The sequence below is a fragment of the Pyrgilauda ruficollis genome, unplaced genomic scaffold (genome assembly GCF_017590135.1).
Source record: "Pyrgilauda ruficollis isolate IOZ18807 unplaced genomic scaffold, ASM1759013v1 scaffold15, whole genome shotgun sequence".
NCBI classification, from domain to species: Eukaryota; Metazoa; Chordata; class Aves; order Passeriformes; family Passeridae; genus Pyrgilauda; species Pyrgilauda ruficollis.
This window is the reverse complement of record NW_024513654.1, coordinates 16865291-16884883: the sequence shown is the minus strand read 5'-3', so window position 1 is coordinate 16884883 and position 19593 is coordinate 16865291. Positions and strand designations below refer to the sequence as shown.

General features: G+C 45.9%; 1 protein-coding gene across 1 annotated transcript; it reads left to right on the top strand.

Annotated features, from left to right (window-relative positions):
• Positions 1-288: 288 nt before the first annotated feature.
• TMEM72 (transmembrane protein 72) lies at positions 289-6236 on the top strand. The gene is made up of 5 exons (XM_041461644.1): positions 289-358; positions 4236-4302; positions 4711-4782; positions 5454-5593; positions 5776-6236. The coding sequence occupies exons 1-5, from the start codon at positions 289-291 to the stop codon at positions 6234-6236; spliced, it is 810 nt and encodes a 269-aa protein (XP_041317578.1).
• Positions 6237-19593: the final 13357 nt, after the last annotated feature.

The window sequence follows — 19593 nt, the reverse complement described above, 5'->3', positions numbered from 1 at the left end:
CAAGCGGCAGGCAGGAGAAGGCCGGCTCTCCTCAGCCCCCACGGCAGCGGCAGCAGGCAGCGCTGACCGGTTCCCTGGGGTGGCAGCTCATTCTCCGACCACCCTCCCCTGGGAGGCCCTGTGGAGGTGGCCAGTCCTGCACGCACTGCCCTTTCCTTTGGGAAGGTCACTCAGTCCAGGGAACGAGAGGTTCTGCCTGCTCTGGCAGCTGCTGGGCTACGCCTGAGGTGGGGGCTCTGAAACCCCAGGAGTTCCTGCCTAGCTGTACCGCAGCCTTCATCCTTCACCATGCAGCTCAAGGCATTTTGGAGTGCCCTGGAGTACACCTGCCGATTGCTGGGCATCTCCACCGCAGCAGGTAAGAGCAGATTCTCTCTGTCTTTGCACTGAAAAGGCACTGAGTGGGTGCCGGGACCTCCAGGCTGCCTCCCTGCCTTTGGCCAGCTGCAGCCACGGCCCCGTCCTATGAGAGGGGACAAGACAACTTGCTCACTTTTGCTTTGGGACTCAGGGTGGGAGAGTGGTGGTTGCCTGGCTGGGTTCTTTCCAAATGCTGTGGGAGGCACAGTGAGACATCAGAAAGGGCGGCCAATGTTCAGAGGGCAAGCTAAAGCATGCCAAAAGGAAAAAAAAAAAAAAAAACCAAAACAAAACTAAACTGTATTCTTCTAAAACAGACATAGACATAGGCAAGATGTGAATGAGACTGAAAAGCAAAATACTCATGGCTGTGCAAAACTGCCGGGTTACACTGTGGGATGTGAAGATGAAGGAGGAGCTCCTTGTAGTGTGCACGGTGAGATGTCCTGTGCCAGGCAGGATGGAGATGTTCTGTCCCAGCCATCATGGCACAGCTACTATAAAAGCACGGCTCTGCCTCTCTAGCAGCCTGTTGGGGAGCAGCTCAGTGCAGTTCAGGTTGTAGCTGCAGTACAAACACCATAAATTCAGCCACCTGATACCTGGGGATTTGCATCCTCCCACCTGCTGCCGGGGGCTGCTTTGGACCAAGGTGTTCTGGATTTGGTGACACACCCAAGTGCTTGGTTTCAGATGAAATCCAGGTGTTTTGAGCCAGGTGTCAGACACAGTGTCTCACTCAGGAGGATGGAACACCGTTTCACAGATAGCATCTCCAGATGGGACTTGGGGAATCAGCCAAAGCAGAGGGCTCAGGGGTTGACTCTGGCACTGCTGCTGACTAGCTGTTATGGGACAGGACAGGCAGCACTCTCTGCCTCAGTTTCCCCATCGGTAAAGCAGAGATCAAAGGGTCTGATTTGTCTAAAGGCTGGAGAGTGAACCAGAGGTTCCTGGTGAGAGGTGACTTGAGGTGGTGCCTGTGGTTCCTGTTTCAGAATCCCAGAGATTTCAGAGTCAGACACTGCAGAGTAAGTCACAGCAGGCCCTCCTGCTTTGTATTTCCTTTATGAGCTGCAGACAGTCATGAAGAGGCACTTTGCTCAAACCAGGGACAAAGTAGAAAGCACACAGGTCAGCTGAAGTGTGCACAGGTTCCCAAGGACACAGCTGGGGTGATGGAGGCTCTGGAATGTGCTTTAGAGGACTGGTACTGATAACAGGCAGAGAGATCTGAGTCTCTGAGTTTATACAAACTCCCAGTAGATAAGTGCATGTTGTGATGATACTGCAACACTGGGTGATGGGACAAAGCTTTAATCAGAAAATGGAGATCACTTCGTTTCTTCATCTCCATGCCTTTGGGCCCCCATGAGCCTCACACTGGTCATATTCTCATTTAAAACTCAAAGGAAATTCATGGAAACCCTTCTGGGAGAAAAATTGAGCTTGTTGCCATGAGAAAACTAATGCTAAACCAACAAAATTGAAAGTAGTTTACAATGTAGAAATGTGTTAGTGGAATATCATGTTTCTCTCCTGCATGTTTTCTTTTCATCATTCTGCAGCATCTGCACATATTTTTTAAATTTTTCTTTAAATGAGCATTGCAGTTATCTGTCTGCTTAGCATCAGGGCATAGAGAGCTGCACTACAACTCACTGTGCTTTTCCATAGGTCTGGTGCATTCCCAGCATCACCTGACTTTCCCAAAAGGCCTGTGAAGACTGAGATGTGCCTGTGTTTTATTCCTCTGTGTATTTCAATGGAGTAAGAAATCAGCTTGATGCAGTGTTTAGTGCCTGATGAGGTGTGTGAGGCTTTTGAATGAAATGGAAACCAGGCAGAAGAAATTCCCATGGGTTTTGTTTGAAAAAAAACCCTATGAAATGGAGAGTGCATCAGCCTCACTAATTGATTTTGAGAAGGCCTGGCCAGCTCCTTATGCTGCTAGTAAATACAAGTTACCCACATAATATAAACCTCCCCTTCCCCCAGGATCTTGGAGTGTAATGGCTCTCTGCAATGGTGAGGCTGCAGGGCTTCCTTTGTATCAGAAAATGGCTAACTGGTCTCATGGCAGGTTAGCAAAGAGTCGTCAAACAGCCCTGTGATTTGCTGCAGGGTTTGCAGCATCTCTAGTTCAGTGATTCTAGGCCTTGTGATTTTTGCATCTAGGAAAGATTTCCTACTTATTTCTTAATTCTCATGCTTTCAACCATTTAATTCCTAATCATGTGCCTTTAGCCACATGGTTTGGACAAGATCCAAATCAAGGCAGTGACTAGTCCAAACAAACACCTCGAAACAGCCTTTTTTTTCTTGCAGATTCTTCATCCAAACAGCTTTGTGGATAAAGCAGAAGCTGTGCAAAAGGAGAAAATCTCCCCATCCAGAGCAGAGGCTTGAGTTAACAGCCAAGCTGTAGTATTTTGTATTCATCCACAGGGTCTGAATGGATGAATGAATGAATGGGAATGAATGAACTCCACATTTGTAGGGAAGATTAAAAAGAATGGTCCTCAGTCACAAGATAGTAAAAGACAGTACTTTGCATGTAGGATTACACAGCTCTTGCAGCTTCACAGCCCTCTGATGAGACTGATTTCCCTGTGCTCTGCTCAGGGCTGGAAAGACAGTGTACAAGGGTGGCACATGGGCCCCATAAGTTCCCTTGGCTGACAGGGGCCAGCAGCTGCAGGAGACACAGGGAAAACAGAGGGATTTCTTTCATCCCAGATGGAAAAGCTGACCCTTGGCACTGACCTACACTGCAGTCTCGATGGACACTGATCTGTGTCCTTGTTTGGGAGCCTGGTACCCTTCTCCAGATGGGGCAAACCACGGCTCAGAGAAATGGATCCAGCCTGCTCCTCAAACCTTGGCCAGTGTGCATGGAACAGCAGCAGTAGTGAACTTCCTGAGCACCAGTGGATGGGTGAGGACTGCTCACTGAGGGGTGGAGGCATCAGGTGCAGACAGGAGGTTGCTCTGGCTATGAAAGCTGGGCTTCATTCAGCTCCACATTGCTGACACTTGTGCCCTGTGAATTAGCATGTACCGACCAACTTGCTACAGCTGGTGTGAGGCATTACATTTCTGCTCCATTTTAGAAATAATCTTGAAGGGAACTGAAGGATGTTGAAGAAAATTTTCCATCCCCTGAAGCTATTGGCCAATCCATCAAAGATTTTAGCCTTGCTAATACTCTTAATCCCCCTAAAACTGACTCCCTGGTGTTCTGTACTGGCTGAGGCACTGAGAGAACGTTCATTCCCTGTTTTTAATCTGCCTGCTCCCATTATATGTTTTTCTGTTTGGCTAGCAAAAGATCCTGATGCTATGGCTACAGCCCTCCATGAAGGCAGCTGGCAGAGTTTCCCTGCTCTGCAGCCTCGTGTTGGGTGCAGCAGGACTGGACAAGCAGGGAGGGCAAGGGAGTGGGGCTGGCAGGCGCTGGGGGGACCTGGGCAGAGGAGGATGGGGCAGTGGGCAGTGGGCCTGTGGCAGCTGAGATGTGGCAGTATGGCAAAGAGAGGACACTGCTGCTCGCCTCCCCCACCTGTCCAAGGCCATCTGGTATTCCCAGAGAACCTTTCCCCAGCCCACACAGTGGCAAAGCTGCCATCATAGGGGTGCAGCTGGGATGGGTTTCAGGGCTATTGTCAAGGGCAGCACTCAGCTCTGACTCTTCTGGGTGGATGTGTCAGCATGAATCACTGGTGCTGGCAGTCCTAACATGCTGCCCAGCATGGAAGAAGCTGCCTTGCTAGCCCCTGGGGAAATGGGGACATTTATCCTGGGAGCTGGGAACTAACCCAAGGGAACTGGGAATGAACCCTGCAGTCAGCACCTTTCTTACCTTCTCTTTCTAGTGCTGATTGGTGTGGGCGTAGAAACCCTGCAGCGAGGACAGTTTAAAAGCCTGGCTTTCTATCTGCTGTGAGTATTTTTCCCCTTGAAATCAGAGCTGGCAGGGGTGATAAGGTCAACCCCTTCACTATATGTAGCACCAGACTAGACTGCAACAGCAGCAGGAGACAGCGTCCAAGGCTTTGGGTATTTCAGATCTCTATATTGAGTTTTCAGAAAAATAAGCTGTTTCTGTTAGGAAAAGAAATGCTACTGCAGACTCAGGCAGGCCAGAGGAAACACTGGCTTCAAGCTGATTCCCCAGGGGCAGAAGGGCCGTGAGTTTTCCACAAACCAGATGAGCAGAGGGTGTTCAGACCCCAGCATACAGACTGTGTTGAGAACTGTATAGTAAATTCTGGCCCCCTGTGCCCTTTCCACCCACCTGCAGAACATAATCAAACACAGCCCTGCTCCCCTGACAGCTCCACCTTTCAGTTTTTCAGGGGTTGCAGTTACTGTCTGTGAAGGCTTCTTCTTTATCAGTTTGTTCCTGGAGATGTGCTTCACGTGAGTAGACCCTGCCCACTACTCTCCAGCCACGGTGGGACCTCCCAAAGGCACCTTGCCCCTTACAGGCAACACCAGATCTGGGGGAGCTGCAAGTGCCAGACCAAAGGTCCTGCCCCCAATGCCAAGGCAAGTGCACTCGGACAGGGGGGAGGTAAATGGGTCCATGTGCACAGCCATTTAAACCTGTGTTTTAATCCAGGCTTGTGCCCTAATTTCCTGAGCATCAGCACAACAAATCCTGGTCTTCAGCATCTGCTTAACACAGTGTGTAGGCACAAGCTACCAGGGTTGGAGGAAGAGCCAGATCCCCAGGGTGAGCTTCAGCTCCCTCCAGAGAAGTTAAATTTTAAATGTCGAAAATGTTCTTTTCGGAGGCTGAGCACTGCTGCTGTCTTCCAGCAGAAACTCAAAACTCCTCACAGCTTAGAGGCAACACCTTACTCCTAATAGTAGGCACTTGATTAGTCAGGCACTGAGATGCTGGCCTCTGGCAAATGCTCTTCTCTCAACAGGAGATGTTCAGGCTTTGCTTATCTTCCCTGAAAAACACACCCATCTTCTGACAAACCAGAGTGAGGATCTGCACATTTAGATGGGTCATGGTTAGGACCAAATCTTGGCATATGGTTGGTGCCTCATGCCACCAGGACCTCTCTTTCTCTCCCCAGTCACAAGCCTGAATTCCTGGCACAGGCCTTCTGGAAGCGAGCTAGATGCCCAGGGAGCTTCCAGAAATTCCTGGGGTACACGCTGCTCTCAGTGGCTTGCTTCCTGCATCCCGTCCTGGTCTGGCATGTCACCATCCCTGGTAAGAAGCTTGGGTGGGGAGTAGTGCAGATGGAAGAGGAGCATGGTCTGTCAAGGGGTGGGGGTGGGGATGTGCAGGGAGCTGGGCTGGTGGCCGATGGCACTGGGCTAGCCAGACCAAGCGCTGCTTGGCAAGGCCTTCCCACTAGCCAGAGCCCTCAGCCAACATAGTCTTGTTCCCAGGGTCCATGCTGGTGCTCACTGCCTTGGCCTACTTTCTGCTGAGCAAGAGGAGGAAGAGCCCAGGCCACAAAGACACGCATCCCCAGGCAGGTCAGTACGTGGACCCTTCGGCCACTGAGGCAGCCCCAACCATCATTGGTGACACTGAGCAGACCTACACCTTCCACGGGGCCCCGAGGGAGCAGCACCGCTCACTCCTGGGCCATATGAAGAGCATCCTGAAGGGCAGCAAGGACAGCAGCTCAGCCCCAGAAACTCCTGTCCAGCCAGCAGCCGTGCCAGGCCCTCGCAAGCAAGTGCACTTTCAGGAGAAAGTGGTGCAGATCATCCCCTCTGTCAGCGAGGACTTGGAGGATGTGGAGAGTGAGGCTGAGGAGACCACATCGGACACAACACCCATCCTCACCCCACCTGATGCCCCCATCATCATCGCCCCTCTTAGCTCTGCCGGCCTCTTCTGAGTTCTCAGCAGGAATGAGGACAGGACAGACCTGCTCCCCTGGAACAGACGCTCCAGCAGCCAACAGGCCCAAAGAGGTGGCCCTTTTTGCCTTCCGTACTTTTGGGGTGACAGCTGTGCCACCCCTTCTTCAAGGGGCTGCCTGCACTCCCCCACACTGGCAGGCCAGGGGACAGGCAGGGTTCAGCCAGGGTAGTGCCAGCACAGTGAGGTTTCTGCTCCCACCGCCTCACCCGTGTCACCCCCTGTGCACTGCACACCACTGCCGTGCTCCTCCTGACATCACAGCCACGGTGTGTGCCTCCCTTCTGGCAGACACGGGCAGCAGGAGAGACCTCCGTGCCCAGGAGCAGCCTCTGCTGGGGCACTTGTGTCCCTCTGGCCCTCAGTGCACATGGCAGAGCTCAGGGCTAGGCTGAATTCAGTGCTGCAGCCTGCGGGCTCCCTCTCAGCACCTACACCCGCTGCAGCAGCTTGAGAGTTGCAAAACATATTTTGGAGGTGGGCTGAGACCCAGCACACCCCTGGCATTAGCACCTGCTTAGTACCTCCCCAGGCACTCTGAGCCCAGCAGGGAAATCATCTCTGGCATTTGGGACACCTAAGCAGGAGCAGAGACCTTCCAGGTGTCCCCTGCTTGGACAGCCCCCTTAAATTAGAAGATAATATGGCAGCCCAGGTCCTGAGGTTCAGCACCACACTGGCACAGCAGACTGTGTGTAACTCCAATGTGTGTAATTATGGCCCCCAGAGGGCAAAGGCAATAATAAAATTACCATATTGTCCCACCAGTTCCTTCCATGCCAGGTCTTCCCTGAACCCCTTAACTCCCTGAACCCCTTAACTCTGGCTTAATCCTGGCATAATTTCTGCCTTTTGAGGACCATTCAGTTGTAATCAAGCATTTCCCTCCTATTCAGCTCCCACCTGAGGACATGTGGGAAGAGCTCAGGTAGCTGGGTTCCCTTGGACATGGGGACAAGAAGCCACACTGTCACTGCTGTTGGGATGAAAATCTATAAATGCTCTGAGCCCAGACACATAGCACTGGGGGGAAGTGATGGTAATTAGAGATAGTTCCTGGGACCTGTTAGACTATTTATAAGGTAGAAGCCAGTTAGCTGGCTGTTTTTCATGTAAATACATTATTTCTTCTATTTAAGATCTCAGCTCTCCAAGAGGCAATCACCATGTTCATTTAGGAAAGCAGTGTAGGTCAAAGTGTAATCAGAAGGCAATTGAGATAAGCAACCAGTGCTACTTTTTAATAAACTCTTTTTAAGTGACTTCTAATTTGTGATATGGATGAGGAAGAAGATGAAAGATATTGACTCACAATATTTGACTGCCTGTGTTTAATAATGAAGCTGTTGACAAGAGCAGTTTTAGAAGGGTTACACACACTTGTCAGTCCTACAATCAGACACAGACAAAAAACTTTTTGTTGCATCACCAACATTTAAAATAGTAGCTGGTATCAATCTGTTCTAAACATGATACATGGATTAGAGACCTCCTGTTTCTGGCAGCAGAAATTAACCTCCCACCCCATCATGGTGTGCTGGGGGAGAGTCACGTACACACGTGCCTTTAGGGTGGATTTGCACCTGTAAAAATATCTTCAGAAAATTGTGCCCGGTTAACACTGCACAACTGATAGCAGCAAGCCCAAGATCCAACCACAGCTCCACCCTCCACCTGGTGTATTCCTCACATTAGGAGATAAAAAATAAAGCTATTTTCCTCTGAAGGTGACAGACATACCTGCGCCAACCAAGGTCCCAACCCACCCATGCTAGCAGGATACCCACGCTGGCCTACTTTGCCCAAAAAGGCAGAGCTGGCTCCCCAGCTTCACCACAAATCTGCTCTGCAATTAAATCCACTTTGATCAGCAAAGTCAGCTTTCTGCATCATCCAAGGCACTTCTTTGAACATTGCTTAATTAATTGCACACAGGGAGATCAACTTAATTGAAAAGGCACTGCTTCCAATATATGGGGCAATCTGCTGACTAGAGAAAGACTGTATTGCTGTAGACTCTTTTCTCCTTAGCAAAGCTCCTGGGCAGCCTGGGTGGGAACAGATGCTCTGCCACAGATTTCATCCTTCATCCCTTACTCAATCTGCCAGCCCCATGATTTGTGCCTGTGGGGCAGCACAAGGGGTGAAGCAATGTGCTGGCAGCTCCTTTGGCACTTGGAAATTTGTAGGGAGCAAATTTCATTTTTTTCTGTGAAGTGCTTAAAATGCGTTTGCAGTTTTTAGAGTCTGCACAATTAGGTTTCCATTTTTAGGCTCATTTTTAAAAGCCTGTTGTAGGTCTCCCTTCAGAACCAAGAATGGAGGAAGCTACAGGTGAGATGTTTTTTCAGGCTTCATGGAGCCAGCATTGGACCTGGTTGCTTTACTTGCATGCTCCCTTGTGTTGGCCTGGCTCTTCTCCAGCCCCACAGCTAGTTGGCTCAGGAGATAAGAGGCTGGGGGAAAAAAACCTTCTTGTCTTTTCTGTGGTATTAAATTGCCTGTTCAGTTAAGGTCCATGGCTGACTCACCCTGGAGTCTGCCAAGAGTTTGCATCCTTGCTAGGGAAGTGGCTGCTCCCCCAGAGGCAGACAAGCTGCACCTCAAACAGCACCTGAGCTGCTTCCCAGGTTCTCCCTGCCAAGGAGTCCATGTGTACATTCCCTCTCTGCTCCTCACCACCCATCGCGCTCTTAGTGCCACCTTCCAGTTCCATCGGTGTACAGACCTGTTAGCCCAGAGGAACAATAATTAGGAAAAATCCTCACCACCCATTCCACCCCTGGTGCCACCTTTCAGCTCCATCAGTGTACAGACCTGTTAGCCCAGAGGAACAATAATTAAGGAAAAGAAAGCAGGTGGCTATCTTCTTGGGTAATGAGCCAAATAAGTTCAGGGAGGGCCAGCCACAAATTAAGGGGATGGGGGATAAAAGAATCTCTTTCAGAGTCAGCAGGCTGTTAGAGCAGCTCAACTGCTTAAAGAAACAAAGCCTCAGGCTTTCTTTAAAACCCAGTGCAGAGGAAATGTTCAGCCTCGGGGGGTGTCAGATGACTTTGCAGAGGCCTCAGAGATTATTCACTCAAGTGTGTACTTCTCTGTTGGCCCCACTCCCTACATCTAGCTGTGAGAGCCTCCCAGGGGCTACTGAAAGCACCAGAGATGATGTAGAGGGCTGTGGGGGGTCTGTATGAGAAAAGCTCTCATATATGCATGGTAATTGCAGGGAAAGAAAAAGAGGGAGAACTTGATGCTATTAACTTTGCAGTGCACTGTATCTGAATATGAGCTGCCTGAACTGTAAGTCCACACACCAGTACATGAACTCTGCTATGTAATTTTTGTCTGCATTGCAAAAATTCATTACTCGGCTGGTCCATTGAGATTAATCCACTGAGTTACAGTGCATAAAGCTATAAACTCCTATGGATCCACATACTGAAAGGAAATGAGATGAATCATCCAAAAGAAATACATGTGTAAGGTAAAACTCTGTGAGGTAATCCTGGCAGAAATTGTTTCATTCAAAATTTCCAACAAAATTCCCCTGCATCAGGAAAAATTTGCCTGCTTTACATGTGAAGTGGAAAGACTCTACAATGCTACTTGACAGCTCCCATCAAAACTTAGTGAACTGGTATGTTGCAAGCAGTTATTCCATTTAAAGTTTTATATGCAGGAAAACCAGATTTCAGTGCAAGCTTCACTTACAATTCCTCTCTTCTTCCAATGCACAAGCAGTTGTTGCAGAGCCCTGGAGACAGGCACGCTCCCTGCCTCAGCACAGTGCTCCCACCTCACACCAGGGGCTCCAATGGTCACCCTCCTAATTCCCTAAATCCCCACTGGGACTCTTGTCCCCCATTTCTCTGAGCACTGCTCCATATTTGAAACATGGAAATTAATGTTTTACCCAAACAAGAGCAGCATTAGGAAAATAAAGCACGCTTGGAGAGAAAAGTGTTCAATTTCTGCGGTGTCAGTAATTAAAATCAAAAATGCCCTGCTTGAGCCTATGACTGCAACACTCACATCAGCAAACACCAGTGGCATTGGTGGCTTCTAATCCAGTATTGAGTCATATCCACATGCAGGAGAGGACCTGTCTCTACTTGATTCCAAATGCTGCCTACTAACACACCTGCAACCCTACCACTCTTCAGCCCTGCACCTTCTCCTATCCCAGCCAGGAGATTCTCCCATGTGCTGGGACAGAAATGCAGTTTCTGTTTTGGCTGGTCTCCTACAGTTTGTACTGTGAGGGAAGTTGCAGAAATCAAAACTAGATCCCAAATTTGCCTGGGATTGCTTGGAGCTGTCAGCTCCCTTGTCTGCTTGGCATGATGCAAAAGCAGGAATACGATTTCCAGTCACCGTGTGTCAGCTGATGTACCACTAGTGAAATGACTGCATAGGTTATATCCTAATGAATGTTTGAGGTACCTCTTGGATTTTAATTCAAGGCAATTATTCACTCAGCATGTGACTTTAATGAATCTTGTTTTGAGGCTTTAGGCAAACACCAGGAACCAGTGAAGGTCTTTGAATCACAGACTAAAGAGGGAATCCATATGTCAGACAGAAAAAAAAAAAAAAAAAAAAAAAAAAAAAAAAAAAAAAAAAGGAAGATTAATATTTATTGGGAGCTCCTCCTCATCACATCCTGGACTTCCTACAGCTCAGGAGGAAGGTGAACAGCATCTTAACACTAATCCTTATCCCACTCTCATCTCTTTTTCTTTCTGCCCAGACACTTCTTTACCCCAAACTTTTCCTGTCCAGAGCACTATTTAAAAGGAAATGCTGTCTTGATCAAGTCATGCTAAACAAAGTTATATTCACTGTGACATGATTGCACAGTTCCTTCCTGCCCCTCCCTCTCCAAGACGCCTCTGTAAGAGTAGCTGTGTTTGGTACTCCCCAGATGTCCAGCCTTGCTCGTCAGCCCCAGCCCTCTGCTGGCACCCAGCTCCCCCACTGCCCCCACGCTCCCTGGAGACACACGCTTGCAGCTGCAGTTTTGGATGAGGCTTTCAACACTGCAGAGGGAGCTCACATCCTCCAAATTGTGCCCAGAAGGAAAGAAGGAAGCAGCCACAGGGAATGTGCCCAGAAAAGAGAGACTATACAGCAGCCCTAGCTAGCTTGTTATGTTTTCCAGGGGTGTTTTGGCAAACCTCATCTTCCAACTCTTCCAACTACCTGCTGATGCAGTATGTAAAAAAACCCCAAAAAACCAAAAACCAACAAAACCCACATTACAAAAAATAATTTGTGCCATTAAAAAAGCAATTTTTTTTCAGTTATGTTTTTGCTAGACTGCATTGCTTCCTTCAATCGCATGGGAAGGCAGAAGAGCACAAAAAGATTTTATTGTGCACAAAACTGAGGAGAAGAAGTTCTTATACATTGGCTTCTCTCTAAGCCACGCTCAAGTAAAATTCTCTGGGGGAGTTTGGTATAATGGTAGGACTTTTGAATTTGATATAGTAGCACTCCATTTCTCCCTTTTAATGAGGGAAGATTTGCTCTGAGCTCTTTATAACTTCTTTTTCTTTTGTGTCTGCTGAGGAAACAGTCCCCAGCACTTTCCTGCATATATATCTTTGCAGCAGCGTGGCAAGGAAGCTTCTGAGAAGTTCTTGGGAAATTGGACTTCAGAAGGAAATTTCACCCTTTAGCCACCATCTTTCCCTCAAAAACCCAGGTGCAGGCAGGAAAGTGAGCTCCATCTTATTAGTTTCTAATTAATTATTATTCCATCTCAGCATCTGTTTCTCATGCAAGAATCTGCAAGCTCAGAAGAAATCATCAGCTGCAGAAATGGAAATTCAGTGTCTTCTCCAGCAGAGACATGTTATGTGTTTCACATTGGGACATTACATGCTGTGACAGTGTAAAAAATATCACAATCTCACTGTCAACATATCTCATGGAAGTGCCCTAAGAAGGAAATTGCAAACAAATTCTTGCTGACTGTTTGGAAATGGAAAAAGCTCTGCTTTTATCATTACTTTTCCTGGCTCTTATCCAGTACTAAAATACTGCATTTCTGCTATAATCATTTTATCAAGCTCATTGTTTCATGTTTTCTTCACTTCCAACTAGTAATCACAGACACAAACATTTCCTTATTCAAGCTGATTCCTTCTAAATCAAAATTCCACATATTTTTGTTTTCCACTTATGTAGCACTTTCAGCCACTGAAAAACTGGCACAAAATGGCAAAATATTTTTTGCCTTATGTCCCACAGCTACAAGAATGCCCCAAACCTGTTAATTTCAGTGCTGCTCATCCTGAAACCATGCCACAGGTATGAATTACTCCATCAATCCTGTGTATCTAGAGAGGGTACCATGACAGATCATGTGAGACAAACTACCAGGCAAGGTAAAGTAAAAAATACCTTATGGAATTATATTGCCATGGAAATGCTATTGCAGCCACTGTGCTGGTTCTGCCCCAAAACGGTGTCCTGTGTGCCATGCTGGACAGACTCTCTTCTTTCTTGTTACTTGCTTATAGCTGTGAAAACTCTTGTGTCACCTGTGAAATGCTCATGCAGCCACTCTGGACTGCACAGAACTGCCATGCACGAGCTGAGCTTTGTTACTCAATACTTTTATGGAAAAAGTAATTATTCAAATAACTACCCTACAACCAGCTAAGTCTGTATAACAATTCAAAACAACAGTGTAAGAAAAATCAAGCTGAGCAATGTCTTAAACCTTTTTTAAAACTGTAACCCACATGTTACTGGCATTCAGATCAGCCATTCAGATGGGTGGTTTTTCTTACTAAAAATATTCTACATCTCAGGCAAGCACAGTCAAAATTACAAGCAGAACGGAATTCAGTCAAAGCTAATCTCAAGTAGAAAATCAGTAATGATAATTGTTAATCAAGTTTTACAGAGCTTTCACTTAACAATAATTAGAAATTAAAAGTTAAATAATATTTCTGAAAACATTAACCTGTTTTACAATTATTTTAATGCTGGAGTTACTAAGATGAAAGAGTATTGCATTTTGCCTTTTTTTATCCTTTTAAAGAAAGTTTGACATCCATGAAAAGAGGTGTGTACATGGCTCAATACCTGTGCAGAACAGCTGCTAAGAAGAACTGAAGCCAAGGGGAATTTCTGTTTTACTATACTGTGGTTTATATTTCGTTTGATCTATTTAATCATGTTTTAGATCTGAGTTCACAAGTCTATAAACTTACTCTGCCCTGGATGAATCACTCATAAATGGATGCATATGAAAAGCAGGAGAGGGCAAATGAAGACTTTTTTTTTTGTTTCTCCCTGAGCAGAAGTATGGCAACATATAGTTGAATTTGGAACTGAAATTGCCACATATATTAGGAGTGTCTCTTTCCCCCTCGAAGACCAGAAGGCAGATTCAAAAAATGGAAATATGTAGCAAACATAAGCAAACACGGACACATGAGGATTAGTTGCCCTGTATAATTCTTAATTCTGAGATGGCTTGAACACTGTGCAATGCCCTGCTGTTGCAGCATCGCTGTGTGGGTTTGTGGCAGCAGCAGCAGGACAGGGTGCATCACCTGCCTGTGCACAGGAGGTCACTGCCTGGGACACTGAGCCGTGGCACGCCAGGGTGTGTGTGGGAATGGTTTGTCCTTGTAGCACCACTGCTGGAGCTAACCAGCTTTTCCTCAGCTCATCCAGGAGATACCACAGCTTTCCATGTTATGATTGTATTTAGCAAACCAGGTTCATCTTAAATGACCACCCCTATCTATTACTAATAAACTAGACAATGTTCATTGCATAATAAGAGCCTTGTATTTCATTCTGTGTCACTTTGATAAATCCACATTGCTTTGATGGGAAATATCAGGGTGATTGTCTCCAATTAGGTGCAGTGACACTATTTCTGATGATAGTTGCTCAGGAAGAACTGCATGTGTGCACACTGGGTAGCTGATGCATCATGCATTTGATGTTCCAAAGGCAGGAAACCCTCTGGGGTTCACATGCTAACAGAGCTAACTCCTGCAGCGTGGTTATACACACTCTGTGTTGGACAGAGCTCTGCAAGCCAAAGTCTGTTCCATGTAAGAAAATATACCATGGCTAGAAAAGTCATAATGGTGTAAAGTAGCCTCACCACCACCCTAAATACTAAACCGAATTATCAGTAACAGGAAAAACAAACAAACAGACAAACCAAAACCCTCTAACTTGCACAACATCAAAGGACTGGATAAGAAACTGGAAGATTATCTATCAAGTATTCTGAAATCCAAACTGGATACAATCCTGCTAATAATTCCCAGGCTTGTCATAGCTATGAAAAGCCACAATTGAAATTATAATGATGGTATAAATTAATGAATTTACTAAAATTTTATTGGAAGGTTGGTTGGCATTTCCATAAAGAAATGCTACTGCTGGACTCATGTGGGGATATCAGACACCGAGTTCTTGTTCAAAGAGATGGCTCTGTCACAGGGAAAAATCCTGAAAACTGGGAGCACCTGCTGATACTGGAGAGTTTGTTTGTGGCTTTGAATGCACAGAACTGACTAGTCTGCATCACCTGGGGAAATGTTTAGAATTCCTCTTATAAATGACCACTTCTTTCATCCTTTTTTGCCCTATAATGTTCATCTACATACAGTGTAAATTTTGCAGACCACAGACATTCAGGGTTTTAAACAACTTATGCCCATCAGTCATCACAAATAGAAAATTTCTTCTCCACCTGAAAATACGGCTGTTGCTTTGCATAAACCAAGTGAAGTTTACCTGAAAATCCAGTCTTCATTATTTACCTATAGTTTTGTAAATAAAGCAATCTCTAACAGATTAAGATAAAACACAGTCCAGACATGATCAACCAAGAAACTGGTTCGGCCAAAATGACTACATACAAAGCCTGAGTCAAATCCCAGGGGCAGGCAAGGTTCCCAAAGGCATCTGAAATGGCACTAAAGCACATGGGTTACTTCTTGCTGATGGATCCAGGATTTGATTATTGGTGTGTTGAGTAACCCCTTCCTTTGATACTCTCCACTCTTTGTCCAGTGTCCCACGGTCCCCCAGAGACCAAGGTTTAAACAAAAAGAAAAAAGCAGAGAGATTAGTACCTGAAATTCTGCGATTCTGCAAAAAACATTTTCCCAAAAATTCCCTCTGAAGTAAATTGCCATGTGAAGGAAAAAGTAGCCATTGTGAGCAGAGGATTGCATGAGCACACCCTGTGTGCATATACACTTTGTATTTACAATTTTACCCACTGGTAGCTGACGGCTGGTGTACCACGTAGAGAAGTCAGTTTGCTGTAAGCAATTATCTAGCCCTGGCTGTGATTAAATTTTCTAATAAGTAAAGTCCAAGGCTGTAATTTTCTGCAGTCCCAAGTGAAAATTATAGACCAGTGGTCATAGAAGCCATCTCAGAGGTGACCTGCCCCTCATGCTGCTCCCCCTCCCTGGCGCCAGTGGCAGCATCGCATGTGGGGAGGCATCACATGTGGGGAGGCATCACGTGTGGGGAAGGAATCACGTGTGGGGAAGGAATCACGTGTGGGGAAGGAATCATGTGGAAGATCTGCTGATTTTAGCAGTCCTGCAGTAGGGAAGGCAAGGCTGTCTCCTTCCACGGATCATAGTTTGCTGTAAGCAATTATCTAGCCCTGGCTGTGATTAAATTTTCTAATAAGTAAAGTCCAAGGCTGTAATTTTCTGCAGTCCCAAGTGAAAATTATAGACCAGCGGTCATAGAAGCCATCTCAGAGGTGACCTGCCCCTCATGCTGCTCCCCCTCCCTGGCGCCAGTGGCAGCATCGCACGTGGGGAGGCATCACGTGTGGGGAGGCATCACGTGTGGGGAAGGAATCACGTGTGGGGAAGGAATCATGTGGAAGATCTGCTGATTTTAGCAGTCCTGCAGTAGGGAAGGCAAGGCTGTCTCCTTCCACGGATCATCCCAAAGGCCCTCCTCAATGTCCCTTGCTAGAACTTGGTGTGGAGATGTGGTTCACTTCTGCACAATCTGGAACAACCCCCAGGGTGCTGAACATGCCAGGTGAGAATTCACAGTATACAAAATGGTAATGATTCTTTCCACATACATGCCAAGATCCTTGGAGACTGGGAACTCCCATCCATTTTTGGGTGGATCCCATTTTCTCTGAACTGGTCTAATTTCAGTTCCTTCCTTGTTAAAAGTGAACAATGCAGAAAACAGTGGCACTAACTTCAGGGTGACTCCTAATCCAATGCCTTCTGTGGAATCAAATGCTTTCTTATGAAACTAAAAAGACAGGTATCCAGTATATGCATAACATACATATTTGGCACTGTATATTGCCCATAAGTTTAAGGGTGAGTCTGATTGCAGCAGTTCCATAATATCAGAATAACTCATTTATTAAAAGTACTTTTACGTCTTTGTTATTTGAAAATTATGTTAGTCTAAAAAATAATTCTGTTTTGCAATGGCACAATCCATTTTCAAAACATGAAGATGAGAAATCCAGCAGAAGTATAGAAACATACAGTGATTTTATTCAAAGGCTTAAGGGAGGATGGCTCAGCTGCCTTCCTAAGGGAGCAATGTCAGCAGGTTATGCTGCCTGTGTGTTTGTCTACATGTTCCTTGGTTTTCAGCATAGTCCTCCACAAAATAATTAAGGCCTTGTTGTGTGATAACAAAAAGTTGACAAACTAGAAGAGAAAGATTGCCAGTGTCCTGACCAGTAAAGAATGCAGCATGATTAGGAAATCAGAACAGGAAGAAGAGCAAGAGATACCCTAAATATTGCAGACTGGCGCCTGCAATCAACTGTAGGGTGCAAACTGACAGGAAACCAGGGTGGCCTCATCTAGTGCTCAGGAACAATTTATTAAACAGAGAAGAATTCTGATAGGATCATATTAAAATTTTTGCAGCATTGCTAACTGTAAGAATTTACCTACCTATTAAATTTTTGTTTAAATATTTCTTTCAGATATTTTCTTTTTCTCAGGCAAAAAACGTGACATTTTTATCTCCAGTAATCCATTTTCTGAAGTCTCTTTCAGTACAATTTGTAATTAGGACATGATTTATGATTTGTATAAAGAAAAATCTGACATCCCTTGGGGCACAAAGGGAAGGATTTCAGCCACAATTCTCATATACTTACTTGAATATTTATTCAGATTAACAGGATTGCAGCTTAGAAGCTGTTCAGACAAGTAGCAGGGACGTACACAAAATCCTCCTAATTGAAGGTGCCAGCTGAAGCAGAGGAAGGGAACAAAAGCCCTGGAGATCACAATTGCTTGAGAAGATCAAATAACAGTGATGAGTGGCCCAATGTCCCAGTCATTAGACGTGGACACCAGACACTTATTTCAAGATGTCAGGATGACCTGAGCAAGACTGTGGCTACAATCAGTGCTGACTGATTTGGCTGGGCACTGCTGCAGCACGGAGATGTCAGCTCAGCCGTGCCAGCTGAGGGACAGGGCACAGTGCAAGGAGTACAGAGCCTAAAAGTGGTGCTGCCAGGGCCAGGTCTTAGCTGGTACGACTGTGTGCTGCTCTGCAGGGCTGCTGCCAGCTCAGACCAGAATCAGCCTGAGGATCACTGCAACACAAATTTTTGGACAGTGAACATCTGACTAGCTGTCCTGTTGGTTTTCAAAAGGAAAATACAAATTACCAGCTTTTCAGACCTGTTCTCCTCTAATATTGGAGCCTCTCCCCTGGAGATTGACAGTCCCACTAGCAAAGAGGGACGGAGTGTCCTCTTACGCAGACCTTGGGAACTGAGTGCTTTTCTGATGGCCACTGCTATCTGCTCCAGGGGAGTGAAACAACTACGAGACCCCTCTATAAAGGGATCTTCTTGCCTCAAGACCCTTCACAAAATGCTTCCAAAGCAAAGAGGTCATCCCGATCATCAAAAAGACATGGATTTCTTTGGGAATGGTAAGAATTATGCCCTTGTCTGATATTGTTTGTCTTACTGAAAGAATACTCCCTTGTTTAATGAAAACTTTCGGTGTCTAATGCAACATTGAGTGGAGCAGAGCTTGAAAGAGGTCCATAAGTTTCATTTGTTCCTCTGTGCAATGTTGTGGAACTATGTGTTGGCACTAACATTTTAGAAGTTAACTTCCTTCACGTAGCAAGAGTATGAAACATTTTGTTGACATAAGTAAAAGAGAACATGTAGGTTCTTCATTTGGTTTGGAAAGTATCACTTTGGGGTCAGCAGGCAAATTTTGTCCTTATAAGGGAAAGCTTCCATTGGAAACACAGACTATATCTGATGAGCAGCTTTGCTATTTAAAGCGCATTTCTATAGCTAAGGTTAAAATACTTTGATCATGTTCCTTTTCCCTTACAAAAGACCAAAACAATATTCTGCATCCTAAGTACAAAAGAATCACCTTAATTTTATAATTACTGTATATTTAATTTTTCACTGTTTACAGTAGATTATTTCATGTGGGAAAATTAATGTTGATGCTCAAAGCAAACCATTAGTTTGTATCGGTAACTGTATGTTCACTTTTTAAAGATAAATGATCTATGAGTCATCAAAACCTTTGCCATTTCAAAAGAAATTCCTAATATGTATAAAAGTACAAGTGAAAAATTAAGTGCTTTACAATTGGGAAAGACAGGTCTATGCCTATCTTACCTGCTGCCATAGCAGAAGTTGCCAGCAGTGTGCCCCGGTGGCCAAGAAGGCCAAGGGCATCCTGGCCTGTATCAGGAACAGTGTGGCCAGCAGCAGCAGGGAGGTCATCCTGCCCCTGTACTTGGCACTGGGGAGGCCACACCTTGAGTGCTGTGTCCAGATCTGGCCTCTCAGTTTGGAAAGGACATTGAGACGCTTGAGAGCATCCAGACGAGAGCAATGAGGCTGGTGAGGGGCTTGGAACACAAACCCTGAGGGAGCTGGGGGTGTTTAACCTCAAGAAAAGGAGGCTTGGGAGAGACCTTATCACTCTCTACAACTCCCTAAAAAGTGCTTGTAGTCAGGTGGGGGTTGGTCTCTTTCTCCTCAGCAGCTCACAGAATGAGAGGACACAGTCTTAAGCGGTGCCAAGGGAAATGTAGGTTGGATATTAGAAAAAAGTTTTTAACTGAAAGAGTGATAAAGTTCTGGAACGGCTTATCTGGGGAGGTGGTGGAGTCACCATCCCTGGATGTGTTTAAAAAGAGACTGGATATATGGCACTTGGTGCCATGGTCTAGTTGAGGTGTTGGGGCATGGGTTGGACTGGATGATCTTGAAGGTCTCTTTCAACTCAGTGATTCTATGTGAGGTTAAGGGGAAGTTGGTTTTAATGCATGAAAAA

Coding starts and splice junctions, on each gene's coding strand:
- TMEM72 (XM_041461644.1), top strand. CDS start 289: ATGCAGCTCAAGGCATTTTGGAGTGCCCTGGAGTACACCTGCCGATTG. Junction 359..4,235: donor GGGCATCTCCACCGCAGCAG/GTAAGAGCAGAT, acceptor TTCTCTTTCTAG/TGCTGATTGGTGTGGGCGTA. Junction 4,303..4,710: donor AGCCTGGCTTTCTATCTGCT/GTGAGTATTTTT, acceptor TCCACCTTTCAG/TTTTTCAGGGGTTGCAGTTA.